General features: G+C 44.3%; 1 protein-coding gene across 10 annotated transcripts in view; it reads right to left on the bottom strand.

Annotated features, from left to right (window-relative positions):
• The window catches only part of EPHA5 (EPH receptor A5), a 193,259-nt gene that overhangs the window by 27,705 nt on the left and 147,659 nt on the right, over positions 1–17,895 (bottom strand). For 6 of the 10 annotated variants that reach the window (XM_041427845.1, XM_041427849.1, XM_041427853.1 and 3 more), the window contains 2 exons: positions 16,503–16,608; positions 440–507 (listed from right to left, as the gene is read on the bottom strand). In XM_041427845.1, coding sequence (XP_041283779.1) covers positions 440–507; positions 16,503–16,608 — 174 coding nt within the window. The remainder of the gene's footprint in view (positions 1–439; positions 508–16,502; positions 16,609–17,895) is intronic. The other 4 variants (XM_041427846.1, XM_041427852.1, XM_041427854.1 and 1 more) reach the window with 1 other exon arrangement.

The raw sequence follows: 17,895 nt of genomic DNA, 5'->3' as shown, positions 1-17,895 counted from the left end.
ACCTCTGCAGAGGCATCCAAGCTGAAGAGCAGCAGTGGGCTTGGCCCTCACCGCTGCCTGGAGTGAAGCAAAGGTTTCAAACAGGTATTTTGGACTGATGCATCCAGACCACAAAAATGTTGAGTTGTTATGTGCTGAATAGAAACAATAACATCTTGGTTCACACAGCAAAGACAGAGGAACAAACCAAAATGGCTCACTAGAATGATCTGGTGCAAACACATAGGTGAGAACAGCTCAGCATATATAAGGACTGTTCAAATCTTCAGTCCTCTGTGGGGCTTGCAGTAGGGGCAGGGGGGAACTTCTGCACAAACAATTCTTTTGCGAATAACCACCAAAACCTGATTTTTTTTTCTTTCAGAAAACCACCTCTCAGTTGCATTTCTCATTACCACAGAAAGCCAAAACCACATATGTATGTTTGCTCTTTACTCACTGTGCCCATTATGAAAATGCATCTTTTCTTCTTCTGGATCTTGCTTAGCCTTGCTATAGCCACATCGCCTGGAAAAAAAAAAAAAACAACAAACCACAACAGAAGAGTATTTTTGTCTCTGGTATGGCAGAACTCCATTCTTTACTTTGAGTCATACAATGCACAAAAACCCAGAGCAGTGACGAACCCAACCTCTCTGGTGGCTCTATTGCTGCTGTCCCAGTTTTAGCTCATCAAACTGGTTGCAATTTCCCTAACGGGATTCAGGGCTCAAGGCCCATGGATTTTCAATTGGACTTGTGTTTCCAAATCCCACAGATGCTTCTGAAAAACTCCACTTTACCTGACATTTAATGCAGCTATTTTTAAGAAGAAAAGAAAGCAGGAACAGGAAGGACAATGAAAGGGGAATGGGATGAAACATCAGAGTCGCAGAAACAAAATCTCCTGGACTGCAGAGCTTTTGCAGGCACTGTGTTGTATGTCTTGCATGCTCCCCTTCATCCACTGTGCATTTGGACAGAACTTTAAATGATGTTATTTTAGAAAATGGCCTTGTGTAATCATTAACATCTTATATACATGCAAAATAATGGCTTAAAACAAAGCAAAACCAAACCTGTTGCCTCACTGCCTTCAGGTGTCTCCTACATATTGTTGGCTCTGCACAGCATTTTATGCACATCTCCTCTCTTTCCACAGGGGACCTGCCCCTCATGGAATCCCCTCTGCCCAGCAGAAAAAAGATGGAAGAAGACAAGCTGCCTGACCTATCCTGCTCCCACCTTAGTGCCAGACAGTGCAAGGATAGTGCTGAATACTACCATGGAGTCACAACTACAGCTGTATGGAAGTTGCATCTCCCCCAGGGAATCTCCTATTTGTTTTTGGTTGCTCTTCCCCGACTCTTCAATCTTCTCATTGGTTTTCTAGGTGATAGTTTTGCATTAACTGTCTGCTTTGGTGGCACTTCTGAGATCTGCTTCACTTAGACAACCACATGGAAGCCCTAGAACAACTGCAGTGGCAAGAAAAATTGCTACACACACATACACACATTTAAAAATACAGGATGATGTATGTAGGATACACATATATATATATATGCCTGTCTTTCCTGATAACATAACTGGATATGGGGACTGGATCATCCTTACAGCAAACTGCATGAGCATGAGACTGAAGGACACTGCTTGGTAGAATGAAAAACCTGGAAGAGACACCTGCAAGCCAGCCAGCATGCAGTGGAATCACTAGCTGGCACACCTCAAAGAAAGCCTCAGGCCACTAAGAAGCCACTTAAAGCTGAGAAACCTCTCTTCCATCGCTTCCATGATTTTTGAGCTAGGGGCATGTGAGCACTCCAGCATCACTCACAGCAAGGAGGAGCATATGATTAGCAGGAACAAAACTGCAATTAGGAGGAGGCAGTAACAGGCATCTGCATGAAACATGTCCTCAGCATGAAGTCCTGTTACAGGGAACTGCTGTCTGCCCAGATGCAAGGGGCCAAGCAGCCTTTCGGCTATAGGATCCTGGCACTGGTGAAATGATCACAATTACAGACAAAAGCCTGGACACGATGAGACCCCACCACTGAGATGGACTCAGCAGAGCTGGATGCTGGACAGCTGAGGAAGGGAAAAGCAACATGAGCTTCTGGGGCTATTCTGGGGAAGAGGAAGCTTACCCTGGGGACAAAGGAGACCTGTGCTACAGGGAGAGGAAGGAAAAAGAGATTGCAAAGGTTGTGCAAGCACAGGGGAATGGATCAAGAAGACAAGGGAAAGCTGGCAGGCAATTGAGGATGCAGGCAGGGAGATAAAGAGGTTGCACTTGATAAACAGCCAGGCTATACATGCAGGGCATGATTTCAGCAGTGGCAACCAAGCTGAGACCATAACACTTTGAATGTAAACCCCACAAGAACAGCACTGAGGTGCCCAGAGTTGTGCCTCAGTTATCTGCACGTTGGTGCTCATTGCCTTGCTCTAAAAGCAGCAGTGCCATTTTGTGAGATGGGGTCCTGCAAAACTCAAAATCTCAGCACAAGGTGTACATATAAACCCTGGGAGTAAGGGTCATTTCAAAGCACATTCTGGTGTTCACAAACCCTTGGTGAGAATGCATTCTTCTTCTTCTTCTTCATCATATGACCTCCCCTTTAACTAAATAGAGAGATGAGTCTTGGAATCAAGTCTCACTTCTGGCAACTCCAATTCTTTCTGCTGCTAGTTGCCAAAGTAACATCAGCTTTCTGCAGAACTAATTTTTCTGGATGGAGGCATATGACTCAGTTTGCCTTTTAAAAATACACAAATATGTCAATTCATCCTTCTACCAAAAGCAGGTATCCAATACTTCTTCTGCTTTGCCTTTTGGAGCAAATGCCCTTATCTCTTCCTCAGGTTTGCCTGTAAAAATGCTTTTCTAACATTTTCTAATATTCTAACACTGCTGCAGTGTCTGGATTGATCATCCTTTCTATGACCTGCATTTCCCAATTCCTTGCCCATAAATACGGAGGAGACAGAGAGACGCCATCCCCTGCACAGAGTGATCCAAGCACACCTTGCTGCACAATGATCCATGTTTTACTGCCCAGGGATGCACTCCAAGGGCCAGCACAAACCAGTTGGCTGCAGCTGGCCCCTTCTCTCGAGCTGGGTAACACATACAGCAGCACATCACATTAGCATATGAAATCAGGCTCTGGGACGCCTGAAGCATCGTTAAAACAAGCCTTGACAAGACACATCAAAGTGAAATGGCAGCTAGTGGACTGTGACTGTCAAGCAACAGTTGGGTGTCACTAATAAAGCTTGCTGCAAAACCTGCCATCCCTTGTGCCCTTCTCTTTCTCAAACACTTTCTCAGACTACCCAGAGTCCACGCTGACTGGGGCCAAACTGTGCTTCTTCCATTCTTGACCTTCAGATGCTTTAAATAACACATACAAGCAGATTTTTCTCCTTTCTTCACCAAATAAATCCCATAAAAAACTGTAATTTTGGGTTAACAGTCTGCAGTTGCTTTGTGATCTTAGTGGCAGATCAAAGTATCTAAATATTGTGGCTTTGCAATACATTTTGGGCGAAAATAAAGCTCTCAATTGTTTGTGAAATAATCCATTTCTGCGCGTGCATTTGCTCTTAATATTTATTGGCTAAGCTATGAGTCAAAAGCTCTGATGGAAGACTCATTCTCTACTTTATTATCACTGTACAAACCATAGATTTTCTATATCTTTTCTGTATCATGCACAGCAAAAGCATAAAGATCCTGACGCTCGCTTCATCTCCCACTGGGCTGGAGACACTCAGCCAAAGATTTAACGTAATTCAGCAGCATACCTGAATCTCAATTAATTTACTCCTGTTGTAGGTTTGTCCCAGTTTCCCTACGTGGAAAGCAGATGCCTTCCTTGAACAGCTCCGTGTTTTTCAATAAAAGTATCAGAGTAAAAAGAAAAGTGAGACTTTAAATATTCTTAAGGCATCATGTCTTATTTAAAAACTACTTGCAGATTGGCAGGCAGCTCATAAAATATTTATGGAGCAGATTATAAAAGTGAAGTTATAAAATGATCCCTATATAGGTTTATAAAATATAAAATGGACAGGTAGAAAGATGAACAATCCAGCTGGGAAACCAATGCCCACTACCTTGCATGACAGAAGCCAATTCACAGAGAAAAATCCTTCACAAAGTGAGGCAGAAAGATGCTTGCTCTCCCTGGACTGATGGAGATTCTTTTGTTTCTGCCCTGTGTTTCAGGATACCCTTGCTGGGTTGTGTGGCCACTTGAGGCATTCTCCTGGAAACCACAAAATGCCCAAGGGAAAGAGTTTTCATCTCCCTAGCTAGGGCCACCATTCTGGTCACAGCCCAGGCAAGACACAACCAGGATCTTGGATGTCAAGCCCTAGGTGATGATGTGAAAAAATCTGGATATACTTTTTTTTACAGGCATAGGCCAAAGCATTTCAGCACACAGCCAAGGCATTTCTGGAAATGCAGATGGGGACAGCACTGAGACATCGCTGATGAGGAAAGGGAATTCACCTTGCCAGGTGCAGTCAGTACCATCGAACAGGTTGTGCCCTGAAGCAGCATGCAATCTCTCATCCCAGTCTTCCAGAGACTTACACATGTATTTAATGTCTCAAATATGAGATAAACGAAGCATAGGCACTTCTCTGAAACAGAGACAAAGCACTTTTTTTTTTTTTTCCAGGGGTGAGACCTTCACTCAGAAGCATGTCTTTTACAATAAATCAACTTAGAGGAACGCTTCCAACCCATCTCAAGCTGTCACTTTACAGGAGGTATGCAAGGACTGCAAGGTTATTGTTTACAAGGGGTTAGTGCTTATTTCAGACTATCTGTTCCAAGATGTTAAAGCAATAAAGCTGCATACGTGTTGCAGTGCAGGATCATGTTCCGTGCAGAGGAACAAACAAACATGGATCTCTCCATCTGGCCAAGATCCTGTTGCCTCAGCTCATGTGTCGAGACAATAACTTGTTCAGTGAATAGCTTTATCCTTGATAAACAATTCTGATACTGAGAGCCAGAAGCAAAAGACTACCACTAGTGGTGTTAGTCTGTGTTCAGCAGTTGCCTTTGCTGCTTGCAATCCTAGGATAAAATCAGTATCAAAAACCAGGGAATACTCAAGGGACTGGTGTTAACTGAACAGCTTCTATAGTGGAAGTTGCTTTCCATTTTTCTGTTCACTTTCCTCTTGCACAAGATCAGAAGAGTAGTAAAAGGTCTGCTGATGACAAGCAAAGACCTTTAGCTCAGTTCAGAAGATACAGGAGATGGTTGGCCTGAGAGGAATGGGGCAGATCCCCTTCCAAAGGGCTGCAGACTCAAAATCTTCTCAGCTGCTTTCCCAGCACTGCTGTCCCCCTCTACACTCGTGTGACACTGTATTTGACCTCTGATTAACTTGGATGCCTTACAAAGGAAGTTTCACAAATCCAGCAGTGGTATTTTTAGCCTTTGGTCCTTCCCTGCCTTTGCGCTGAATGACTCCCTGCTTTCCTAAACCACCGCCAGAACAATTAAAAATAATTTAAACAAGATACCGTTTTCCCCTCTTGCAGGAAGCTCCCTCTGAAGTGATTTACATAAATCTCTCTAAAGAGGTTGTCGTGCCTTCCCATAGCACAGCCAATGGCATCTGTGCCTTGAAGTAGCTTCTCCCATTTCCCCCTCCCAGCCTGCTGCCACATTAGTCTCCCTCCAGGTCAGCCAAGTTTTCCTTGTGCATCCTTCATAGCCATCCAGTCCAATCCTGGTCTTCTCTGAGAACTATTTTCCATTGCTGGCATCCTCCATATGGGGGCCTTGAAGCATGACTTGCAGCGAGGGACTGCCTCGTGCACTGGTACCACAGGCATGACAGACAGTGGAAGTACTGCAAGGTTTTCTTTGCCAAAACAGTGGTCCACATACCAGAACAACTTTTTACAGGCACATACTTTGAGCTGAGCATCCTTGCTTGCTAAATCTGCTCTTAAGCACTGAAAAGTCACAAAAAACCAAGAGAAAAATGCTCCACCAAGGAGAAAGAACAAAACCAAAACCAAAACTCCTCTTCTATCAAAATAAAAAATACAGCACCAGAGGACTCAAAAATGGTACACCTTAGTGAGTGCTGTGCCCCACAGCAAGGAACTGCACCATGACCCAGCTACCACCACGCAAAGCCTCAGCATCCCCCAGAAAACACAGGAAAAGAATTCCACACCCCTCACCAGCTATGCTGAGAAAACTTCCCAGCTTAACAATGCATGTGGGATGTCTCAGAAATTCTGTGGTCTCAAGCAGCTATCTGATGGGGATGGTGATTACATGCATCTCTTAGGAGGCTTAGGAAGATCAGTGCCCACACAAATATTACAGTTGATTTTTCTTTGGGAAGCAACTCAACTTGCATCACCCCTCCTTTGACCAGTTAGAAAAGAGGGGAGAGCACAAGAGAGTAGAAAGTGGTGAGGCAGCCCAGATGGTGGCAGAACAGGACAGCATGCAGCATGGACACGCACCTCAGGACACCCACAGAGATATGTCCACTGCTGCTGGAGCATATTGGGGGCAAGCAGCACCAAGTCATTGCTGTGTATGTCATACACTGCCATGTGTGTCCATGACATACACTTCATTCCACTGACATGCATGTCACATGCCACCAAATAAATACTTTCCTGCTCCCGCCTACCCCCTGCCTCCTCTGGGGGCACGTTTCCTCCCCCCGGCCCCTTTGGGTGACAAGAAGCAGGACTCGATGGGTGTCCAGCATCCATGGTGTTTTATCAGACACCTGCTGCAGTGTCTGGATTGATCCTGGCATGACATAGTGGGTTTTTGCCCCTGAGATCCCTGCTCTTGCTGAAGATACACTCTGCTTCAGGTCACGCTATTTCCAGTTGTTGAGATAGACAAGCTGGGTACAGAGATCGGATGAGAAAGTGATTTCCAGGCCAATACAAGAAAGGAAGGGAGAGGCAGACTGTGCACAGAAAACACGGACGGAGGACATGAAGGAGGAGCCAGCACGGGTGGGAACACTGACCATGTTAGGCTCGGATAGGCAACAGCACGCAGAGAAGAAGCCCACCCACAGCCATGATCGCAGCAACTGAAAAGCAAACAAAAAGGCCCAGGATAAGGAATAATCCCACCGCCCTGGCAAGGTGCAAATACATTCACAACATTTCTATATGTATTTTCTTCCTTCTTGTTGCATTTATTATTGGGACCTGAACACCCCGGGCTGCAAAAGTTTCATGGCATATGCTATTGCTGGTGAAACATGCCTTGGGGAGAGTGTCTAGATCCTGGTGCTGTAAAGCAATTAACCATGTGCTTCCTGTGCTGGAGTACCACCATCAGGATTAATGGGGCCACCCATGTGCTTAAACTTAAGCACCTGCCTTGAAGCAGGCAAAGTGACTTTTTTTCCACAAGCATGCATGTGGTACAATTACCATTGCCTTTAAAAAGGGAAAAGTACTGGATGAATACGAGCCCTGCTTTTGCAGATCCTTATGTGTGTACTCACAGAGCCCTTTCTGCATCTCCTTGTGTCAGCGAAGCTTTGCACATGTTAGGTATCTGCAGAAGCAGGACCTTGTGAGAGCATTCAGCCTAAATAAACTCAAAATATGGTGAGCTGAAAGGCACTCCATGCAGCCACAGCTTGCCTTTGAAGGCTGCTCAGCCATTACTTTAATCAGACTACAGGTTTGCCTGGCATCAGTTCTTAACCCAATGCTGGCTGCACTTCAGTAATTGCCCTTTATCCTTGTCAGAGAACTTGCACAGACAATTTTTCTGTTACCAAATCTATTAAGACAGATCATCCTGGAAAAGAACATAGTGCAGAAGAAACAACAGGAAGGACTTCAGTACAAGCAGGAGCCCAGTGGTGCAGGTATACTCCAATTAAAGTCAGCTGAAGATCTCTTCACTTCATTTCTCCTCAGGCATCACAAGAAGTCATTCTTGAAAAAAATCCTATGCATGTCAGATTTATATACAGTATGACTTACAATGCCTAAATACATTAAAATAGTTTATTTAGACAAAATTAACATTCTACAACTGCATTGCCTTAAATTATGATGCAAAATAACTTCAGGCATGCAATGATTTACAGAATTATACACTGGATTATGTGCTTACTTAAATTAAAACTGGTGAAGAATGTCTTCTAAGCTCCTTTACATCAGCAAAACAACTTGCTAACATTTTCTAAACAGCAATGCCAATATCTCTAACTGTAATTAACAATATTTTCTATTTTCATAATGCCCCAGCTTGTTCAGTCATACTAATATGGAAGGACATCAGCCTTCACTAACCCACTCCATTGATCCAAGTTAACACCAAATTAACACCAGAGATCCAAACCCCAAAGGTACACAAAGGGAACGCAAGCACTATATATATTGAGTCAATTTTGCCATTTTCTTCCTTTAACCTTGCAGGATCTGAGTGCAGGGAGCTGGTGCATCTCCGGAAGATCAGTTTGGCTGTGACCCTTTGGCTTATGTTTCAACTAGGAGGCCCCTTTCCCCCAGGCATTTTCTAATGGTTGCTGCCACCAGACCTTCCCACACCTCCACACCACTCAGCATGCAAAGTCAAAGTTTTCCAAACAACTGTTCAATTAACCTGAAAAGCAACTACTTCCTTAAAATGAAAAGAGCTCAATGTTTCCCTGAACAAAGAAAACTCTTTAAGACCTCATCAGCAACAGGGCTGCTCTGATACAAAATCAGTTCCCCACACTGAATCCAGAACTCACTCTCTTTATACAGAGTAAAAACCAAATGTTCAGGTGCAGGAAAAATGTACTTCAGTGTAGCCTTGCTCCCACAAACCCATCATCTGTGCACTTGTGGTCAAAATATTCTGAGGTTTAGCATTAGGGGAAATCTAAAGTGCTTAGACACAAACTAAGCAGGATCAGCAGACAATAAAATTCACTTTCCGGTCCATGGAGCACTTGGATAGGTAAGTGAACTTACTAATTGGTCTGAACAGTCAGGACAAAGGAAGATTTATTACTACTTGTGTTAAAAGGATGGCTTGATTATGCAGATAAACTTCAAAATATAAAAATCCTGAGGCAAACAAAACTGATGTTAAAATCAAGCAAAGCCATTATGCAACTCGTGGCCGTTGGATTTGGGTGCCTGATGGCTTCTAGGAGGGGCCCAGTTTCCATCTCCTCCTTTCCTGCAGGGCTTTCTTAGTCGAGAAACTGAGGAGCTGAAAGCAAAGCCTTCCAGACAAGATCAAATGCTATGGATAAGATTGAAAGGCTTTTTAATGATATACAGCTGGACTTCTCCAGGGTTTTATATCTTTAGCCAGCAAGCTGACCTGTACTGGAGAGCAGAGTTGAACCACGCACTGCATACATCAATTTTATCTGCAAAGTCTCCTCCAACCTCACTGAATCAACCAGCAAACTATGAGGAGAGCTAGTAGGGGCTGTTACTGGTCAGGAGCCCCTCTGATCTGCTGCAGGATAACAGATGACATGTCCACATAACAGCAAAAGTTATTGAGAAAACACCTGCAGTGTTAAATCCCTTTGGCTGGGAATGAACAGGCTCTGAGGCGACACCATCTCCAAAAGCCAAGCTTGCTTGAAACAAGGTGTGACACCAGCTTCTAGCCCTGGCTTCAAGGAAAGGGCTGCAGATAGGGAAAAAAAAAGAAGCAGAGGAGCCTGCAGCTCCAGTGACACCTCCAGGAATTCTGTGGCCTGCTGGCACTGCCCTGCTCCCGGGCCAGCCCAGCTCTGCTGCCTTCAGCTATCTCAGGCACACAGAGACAACACTCCTCCTGTTCCAGGTAAGGTGACCCCCACAAAGCTTATGTGGTTTGCAAACCCAACTGTCCAGAGCACAAACTTTAATAAACCTGTGTGAGGAACACTTATCAACACCCTTGGCATTGTTTCAAACCCTGGGCTTGGTTAATGAAATGTATATATATCATGGGCCCCAGCAACTGTGCCTGCAATTAATGTAATTAATTTACCACAAGTCTACAGATGACCCAGAGAGCATTTGGAATTAAACTACATTTTTAATGGCTAGATAGAATTCAGAGAGGCTCTGCCATATATAGATGTGGCTTTTAAGAGTTATAAGCTGAAGTCTTGGAATCATGATAAATGGAAGTCTCATTTGTTGCTTTTAATAAGCTGTTCTAATGGGATGTTCTTCAGAGGCTTGCAATTAGAGACTGAAATACTTGAGGGTGCCTGTGAAGATTTTTCTAATCCTTCATACAGCCTTGAGTGATGGTAATGATTGCTTCCTGCATCTCCAGGTCAGGAGGCCAGCTCTACACCTAGCAATTCCTGAGTCAACATGCTTGCTCTAAACATCAGAGAAGTACCATTACACACTGTGAGCTGTTAGCTCATAGTCCCAAAATATACAAATGTTTAAGGAGTCACCTGCTCTTCCTGCTGAGCTATCCTAGTTCATACATTAAAGTGTGTCTCTGCACTGCTTGAGAAAAACTGAGAATGGAGAAGGCCAAGCAGATGACAGCTATGCAGTCACTATGGGGAAGGAAAGCAATGTCTTCAGGGAAAGAAACTGCACTTGGAAAGACCTCTGGCATTACACTTTTCTATGTCTAAGACATAAGAAAGAAGAGATAACCTTTTTTCTAGGTAAGAGGCCAAGTGCAGCTACATGGTGAAGCCCCAGGAGAGGTCACACTTCTGATTTCAAAGCAAGGTGAAACATCCCCATATTCAGAAGTGCGGAACAACAAGAGTCTGACTTCCTTCTTCTTTCTCTACCCACTCCACAGTCAAGAGAAGACACTGTAAAATCCCACTTTCAAAGACTACATACACAAGGGGTGCTGAACAGAAGCCTCAAGCTGCTACAAATTCCAGCTTGAAGGGCAGCCCAGTTCCCTTCTCCAAGTGGAAACAGGACTTGCACAATGCCATCAAACAAATCACCTGCAAGAAGGCGAGGAGGTTCCATCACTCACTGCTGCACTACCCCCCATTCTCCCTGCTCAGACAAAGCTTATGGCAGTTGTGTATCTGTTCATCACAGTCCTTCCATTCCCTTGGCTGCTGCCAGAGGAGCTCAGAAATAACTTGGAGCTTAGTTACAGATTTGGTCAACTCTCACCTTCTGTCTGGGCCAAAGCCATCCAAAGGCAGATCAGCCTGGGTCCTTAAACCTGTCTCGAAACTGCAGAGCACAGACTGCCTCGTGGAGCCCAGCGAGTCTGCACTAAGCCAAGAAGAGTTTAGAGGAGAAGAGGAATGAGGTGTTGGAGCAGCCAAATTTGACAAGCTGATGTTGGCAGGATGTTAGAGACGGGTGCTACAGGCAGCAGATTTCCACAGGGGCCCTAGGAAGGTGTGACGCCGTGCAGAAGGGAGCACTGGAGCACTCTCCCTACAGAGAGCACTACCGTACACCAGTGCTGCTCCTCTCCGGGAAAATGTACCAGCAAAGAGGCTGTAAATAGGATGGAAGTAGTAAAAACCTTGACCCCAACAGAAGCAGGACCAGACGCTGCCTGCTCTTGGGTGGATGGGAATTTTGACTTGGCAGAGCAGTAGCTTCCTCAACAAAATCCTTCCTCTTGTCAGGTGAATCGTGGGGAATATTTGGCAGTAGGCAGCATAATAAAGTGGCTATAAATCACAGGAGACAATGTCCTGCAGGAAGAAGGAAGAGCAGGCAAGAATGTAGAGATAAAAATCCTTTAAAATGTCCCAACTAACAAAAATTGTGACTCATGCTGGAAAAATTCTCTATGAAAACCATTATCTTTAGACTCTCTCCCATTTCCTACGGAAATATTGAAAAAGCAAACTATTTTAAGCCCTGACACAACTTGGAAAATAGGATGGGGGGAGGCTGTGGAAAAATTCATCCATTTTGACCTTCCACATCACAGAAGGTTGCAAACACTCTCTCAGGACCTGGGATATACACCACAATCTTTCACCCGCTCTATTCCCTGAAAGTCACTTTGTAACAAGATGCACATATTTGTGTCCAGAAAGAAGCCCTCTGCCACCACAGGCACAGATATTTAAAAGTCTAAATCAGCTGAGGTCAAGGATGGATATGCTGGTGTAAGAGCCTCTAATTGCCAATACCCAAGTGGCAAGACTTGTCTTTGCTTTGTCTTTCAGAGGCTAGCTCCTTGCCAGAAGGAGACTTTCTATATATGCATGACACAGGGTGAGGAGCAGTTTTTTGTTCCTTTAATTTTTTTTTTTCCTAAGTTCTATGAAAAGCTCCCTCTGGTTCTTTGGAAGATCACTTGAGATGGAAAGGTCATCCATAATGGGCAGTTGCCTATAAATGCAGATGCACAGTTGACTTGGCTGTTTTGAACAGCTTTTGCAAACATGCACAGCATTGACCTAATATCTTCCCCACCTTACTCTGTAAAAGCTCATGCTTTTGTTCAGTGCTATGAAGTTTGAAAGCCTGGGGGACTGGAGGGACCAGCAGTCTCTTAACACTGACTCTAAGACCTTGTCTGTTTTGCAAAGAGGGCTGGGTTTGAAGAACAAAAGAGGGGTACTGCTCTGGAGCAGCTGGTCTCTTCCCCACACTGCTGAAAACCTGGCTCCTTAACTCAGTTTGTAGGGAGAAAGAGACTGATGCCACACAACAAAAACTGAGGCACTTTACTGCTCCCTGTGAGATGGAGTGCAAAGATCTTTGTCGCTGGATTGTCTGACACAGACTTTAAAACAAAGTTCAGTAATGATTTCAGATTAATACATACTTCAGTCAGGAACAGTAATGGTAACAGAGATCTAATTCACACATTGCTAGGAAAGCAAAATGTATACATTTGCTCTATCTGTAAAAGGCACCGCACTTTTGAGAACACATAATCCCAACAAAACAGAGATAATAACAACTCTGTGTTAACTAAATGCTTGTAGCTGGTTTAATAATAGATTTTCAATCCACTTCTCTTTTTTATGCTGAGACAACTACAGTCTGATTTAGTGAATCTCTTTGATTTGTAATCCCAATTGTTATATTATTAATATGTCCTTGATGCAAGAAGCAAGATAACTTAAAAAAGTGATCAGCTATTTGGCTTGGCATTTATGACCTTGGTCAGAGGACATGTTATTTACAGGAAGTTTTCTGGAGCATCTGCAAGCAAACCAGCTCTGAAATGCAGCTTAATTGTTTAGGGCAAAGCACATTTAGTTTCAAATTCCCAGGAATCTCCAGCTTCAGACGCAAAGTGCATTTCCACAGATGGACGCTGACATGTGGAAATGCCACCACGACTACTGTTCAGCTGACCTTTGGTTTAGGGCCAGCTGCCAATGGGAAATGCCAAGCTGTTACTTATATTCATTCAAAAGAAGCAAGAAAACTGCAGAAACCTGAAAGCAAAAAAAAAAAAAAGAGGACAGAGGTGTGGCTCTGCCTTTGGGAACCTAGAAAAAATAAAAAGCCTGCAGGCTCCAGCAAACTCCTCAGCCCTGTGACTGGAAACTCCTCACAAAACTGCCAAGAGCAGGACGACATTCACTTCACACTGCAGAATTGCTCTCAAGCCTCTGCTTGCTGCAGCCTGGGACTTGGGAGGACAGGTGCAAAGACATGCCATACAGCATCCTAGGGAGGAATATCCTGAGGAATCCAGGGCCTCTCAGGGACCTGGGAGCATCCTGAAGCCAGGACAAAGTAGCCTATTGGCAAGAGCTGGCCAGGCTACATCCTCAGTGTGGCAGAACAAGATGGTTTTTCTCCTTCTCCTGCTCTCTTACATCAACAGAAAAGACAGAGCCTGGGCTTTGCACAGCTTTCTTGGTGTGGCAAGCAGCAGTGATTCCAGCTGGAGTTCAAAATAGCTGTTTTCCTAATAGCAAGTACAGGAAAGAATTAGGAAAGAAAATGCAACCCCCCTGAAACCAGGCACTGGAACAACACAACCACTCCAGAGGTTTAATAGGAAAACATCTCCCAGAAACAGGTTAACTGCTTCAGAAAGGGATTATCCCATGACTTGGAACATGTTTATTGTCCCTGCTGTCACAGCAGGAGAGTTACTCCACAAATTGTCTTGAATCCATATCTAAGGCAAAGCAGCATGAGTAACTCAGCTCCCTGGCATCTCTGCTTTCTTCCAAACCAGAGCAATTTCTTTGTTTTGTTTAATTTCAGATTGCCTGCCATCTTTCTGGGTTTTTGGGGTTTATTTTGCTGTTCTCACAAGTCACTCAGTGTACTAGAGCTTTAAAATTCATGGGAAGTCAAATTGGCAGACAAGTCCTGTGGTTTTGAAGCCAGTTTTCTAATAATGGACCAAACCTTGGTGTGGGAGGCTTCTCCACCAGCTCCAAATGAAGGAATGTGGTTTTTTTTTCAGTTAGGGGAAGGATGGAAAAGGTAAAAATGGATAAAGAGTTCAGCTCCCCTTGTGCCTACCCTTTCCAGACATCCAGAGCGGCACCGTGGAGAATGCCCAGAAACCTGCAGTTGCCCTGGGGTCCACAGAGGGAAGTGTGAGTACAAGGTAGGAGGATTAAGGTAGCAGCAGAGGCAGCAATAAAACTCTAGCCAAAGGACACAAGGGCTTTCATAAGCATGCCAAGAGATAAAGAGCTAAGAGGAAGCACATCCTGGAAAGCACATTAGGCAAGAGGACAGAAAGATATAACTAATGAGAACTGCTGACAAATGGCTCAGGGTTTGCAACTGCTTGCTGAGACTAGAGAGAGCAGCAGTGAAAAGGAGACTTCCAAAGGTCCTCAGAGGGGTACTGAGCCCTTGCCAGCAACTGTGGGAAGAGCAGGACCTACTGGCAGCCACACAGCTGTGATTCCCTATGGGCACAGAGGGATGTACATTCCTCCACCTGTCATTCACCCCCCAGACTCTTGCTTGCAGAGGTGCCAGGTTACTTCCACAGCTTCCCCACAGTCACATATGGCATTCTCCTGTTTGCACCAGTACAAGCACACATCCAGGCTGGGGGAAGCCAAGGTTCACATCCACCTGCTCTGACTGAAGAGGAATTTCAATAATAACCTCTAGTCTTTAAGGAGAGACTTGAATCCTGTCTAGAGTGTTCAGAGCCAAATCTTTTGACTACAGCTTTCCTGTAGGCCCCGGTGTGAATCGCCTGTGGCCATTGACTCACCCTCGCCTCTGCTGCTGCATGTTTCTCATGCAGGCAGGAGCATTTACTTTTCCATTTTTAAGCCCAACAAGTCACTCAAAGCAGACAACAGGGGCTTGAACAGCTGAGCTGGAAGAGACTGTCAGTCTCTGACCTTGACTGGAGATGAGTCTGGCAGCACACTTACCTTTCAAGACAGGAAACAACTGTGTCTGTGTCCTTCCATGGATGCCTTATGCCTGGGGACAGAGCTGCTCAGCCTGGCAGGATTTCACTGCTCTGCATTTGCAGACTGATACCTTACCTCCTCTGGGAAATAAGACCCTCAACCAACAAATTCAGTGCAGTTCCTTGCATCTGTAATATCTCTTAATGTCTACAATATCCTGTAAATTACAGCCACTGCTAGGCCTGAGCTTAGGACAGACATGTATCATAAAAGCAACTGTGGGCTGACGGATACCTTAGAAGCATAAATGTTTATTTTGCACTGCAAACAAATTCAGCCTTATCAGTAGATGTACTTCACAAGGCTTTCTGGAGTTCTTCACATATGCATGAAGGATGTTGCATTGTTTGACTACTGCCACTAAAAGAAGGTACTAATACAAATGTAGAATATGGAAAAAGTGCCTTCCATGCTGGCTGCCAAACAAGTTTAATGTTGCAGCACCAACTTATCCTGATACAAGCCAGATTTTGCCCCAGTACCACAATCTCTTGTTCATCAAAAAATTCCATCAACTTCCATTAGAGTTGTCAAAGATGGTATATTCCAGGCTGTCATCACTTGCCTATGTTTAAGCACATGAGAAGTCAATGGGATGGTTTGAAGCAGAGTGCCTCCCTCTGTGGGGGAAGCTTTCTGTATGATTTACTAACGCTTGGGGGACACATTAGTATCGTACACATGAGAAATGAAATCCAGATCTGACCAAAATGTGGGGCATTTGGCCATTTCAATGGCTTTATTCTCATTTTCTTCGCAAGTGTTTTCCTGAAGTTTTCTCTGTGAGCAAAGTCTATTGCAAGCTCTGAGTACAAACATATGGGGGTGAAAATATTTTACCTGTAATAAAATGTTCTGCTTATTTTTTAAGGAATGTGAAAACAGTTCCTGTGAGAATCAAGTCAAACAATCAGGGCCAGCCTCTACACAGATGAAAATCATTGGGAAGTGAACTACATCTCTGAGAGTGCCTTTGTCATTCCTGCTTGTCCAAACAGATCAATCAGCCCACCCTCGTGCTGTTTTACAGGGCTACCGCTTGACAGCTTTGTTCACATGCTGCTTTTGCCTAAATCACACTAATCAGCTGGTCAGATAAAAGTTATTACAAAAGTTGAAGAAGTATAAATACACAGCTTCTTCTCTTACCTTCCGCTGAGAAGGAAACCGATAACAACAGCCAGCAGAATGACTCCCACTGTTACAGACACAACAATTATAGGAATCTGGCTCTGGTCGCTGGATGCAGCTACTGCTGAGATGAGAAACAGAAAATGGAGATTAGGGTTAAAATGACAGTCAGCACTCATATGAGTCTTTCTAGTGAGGCTGCCAGCAAGGTTTCAAGTCTTACCAGTTTGTTTATTCTTTTACGGTTTGCGTTTTCCCCCTTTTGCTCTCTGTTTCTAGTTTGGAAAGGATATGGGTGGGAAGGAAACAAAACCACATGCAACAGTAAGCCAAAAACCCAACAAGATTCCATCTCATTGCTGAATTCAGAAACTAAAGCGTTGCAGGATGCAGCCTTTGAGTTTGTAAACTCAAGTTTCTCTCCCTGAGTTAGCTGCATTAGTAATCAGAGATAAAAGATGAAAACCCAACAGGCCCTCATTTGGATGAAAACCCAGCAGTCAGAGAGAACATTTATGGAATGTTATTGCTAAAAGACACAAGAAGAATGTACAAGATAAAAAGAATTACCTGCACTTCAAGAAGCGATAAATAATTATAAACTAACTCCTTGTGGCATCTCTATCACGTGGTCATGAAGTGCCCTCTGTAAAACAGGAATTTGCTAAGACACATACGCTGGTTGGTCTTTTTATTGGCCAAAACTTGGGGAAGCAAAACTCTTCCAGTCTGTGCCTTGTAAGGAGCCCTCCTGCCAAAAGGCAGGAGACTAAGCTGGTGATAAAGATGCCAGCAGAAAGGTCAGGAGAGCTGATTGAGAACTGAGTTTTGACATGGGTCAAATAAGAGCAGGCAAACAAGCTCCTGTAGGCTGTAAAATGGAAACGCCAATACCACTTGTATCTTGTTTATCTGCCCCACTTGGCAGGGGAAGGAGCCCATTTATCCCCAGGGGTTGTACGTGGGGTTCCCCAAGCAGAAACCAAAGTCTCCTCACCTTGCCCTCTTTGCTGCCAGCTTATTTAGCTGCATGTATATAACCACCCCAGGGTACAAACCTCACATCCTCCCTGCAAAACCAGCTCCCTGGCACAGGAACCACTGCTCTGTGGGGGAAAGCCTCATTATAGCTCTTAACCTCGTGCCAGCCCAGGATGAAGTTCCATCTACCCCAGAGAGCAGCAGGAATTGATTGCGTACTGAAGAAGCCTTTAACTAAATGATTGAACTAAAAAAAGGGTCCTTAGCACAGGATTAACGTTATGAAGGCTATAAAATAATTGAATATAGTCCCATATTAATTGTTAAAGGAAAGGAAAGGAAAGGAAAGACAAAAAGGTATGGCATTAAACATTGATCTGCACTGGGCTTCAAGCAGCTCTTCGTACAGGAGCTCTCTGGTGCTTAACCG

The sequence above is a fragment of the Onychostruthus taczanowskii genome, unplaced genomic scaffold, assembly GCF_017590055.1.
Source record: "Onychostruthus taczanowskii isolate IOZ18803 unplaced genomic scaffold, ASM1759005v1 scaffold12, whole genome shotgun sequence".
Taxonomy (NCBI): domain Eukaryota; kingdom Metazoa; phylum Chordata; class Aves; order Passeriformes; family Passeridae; genus Onychostruthus; species Onychostruthus taczanowskii.
This window is presented reverse-complemented; position numbering and strand designations above follow the sequence as displayed.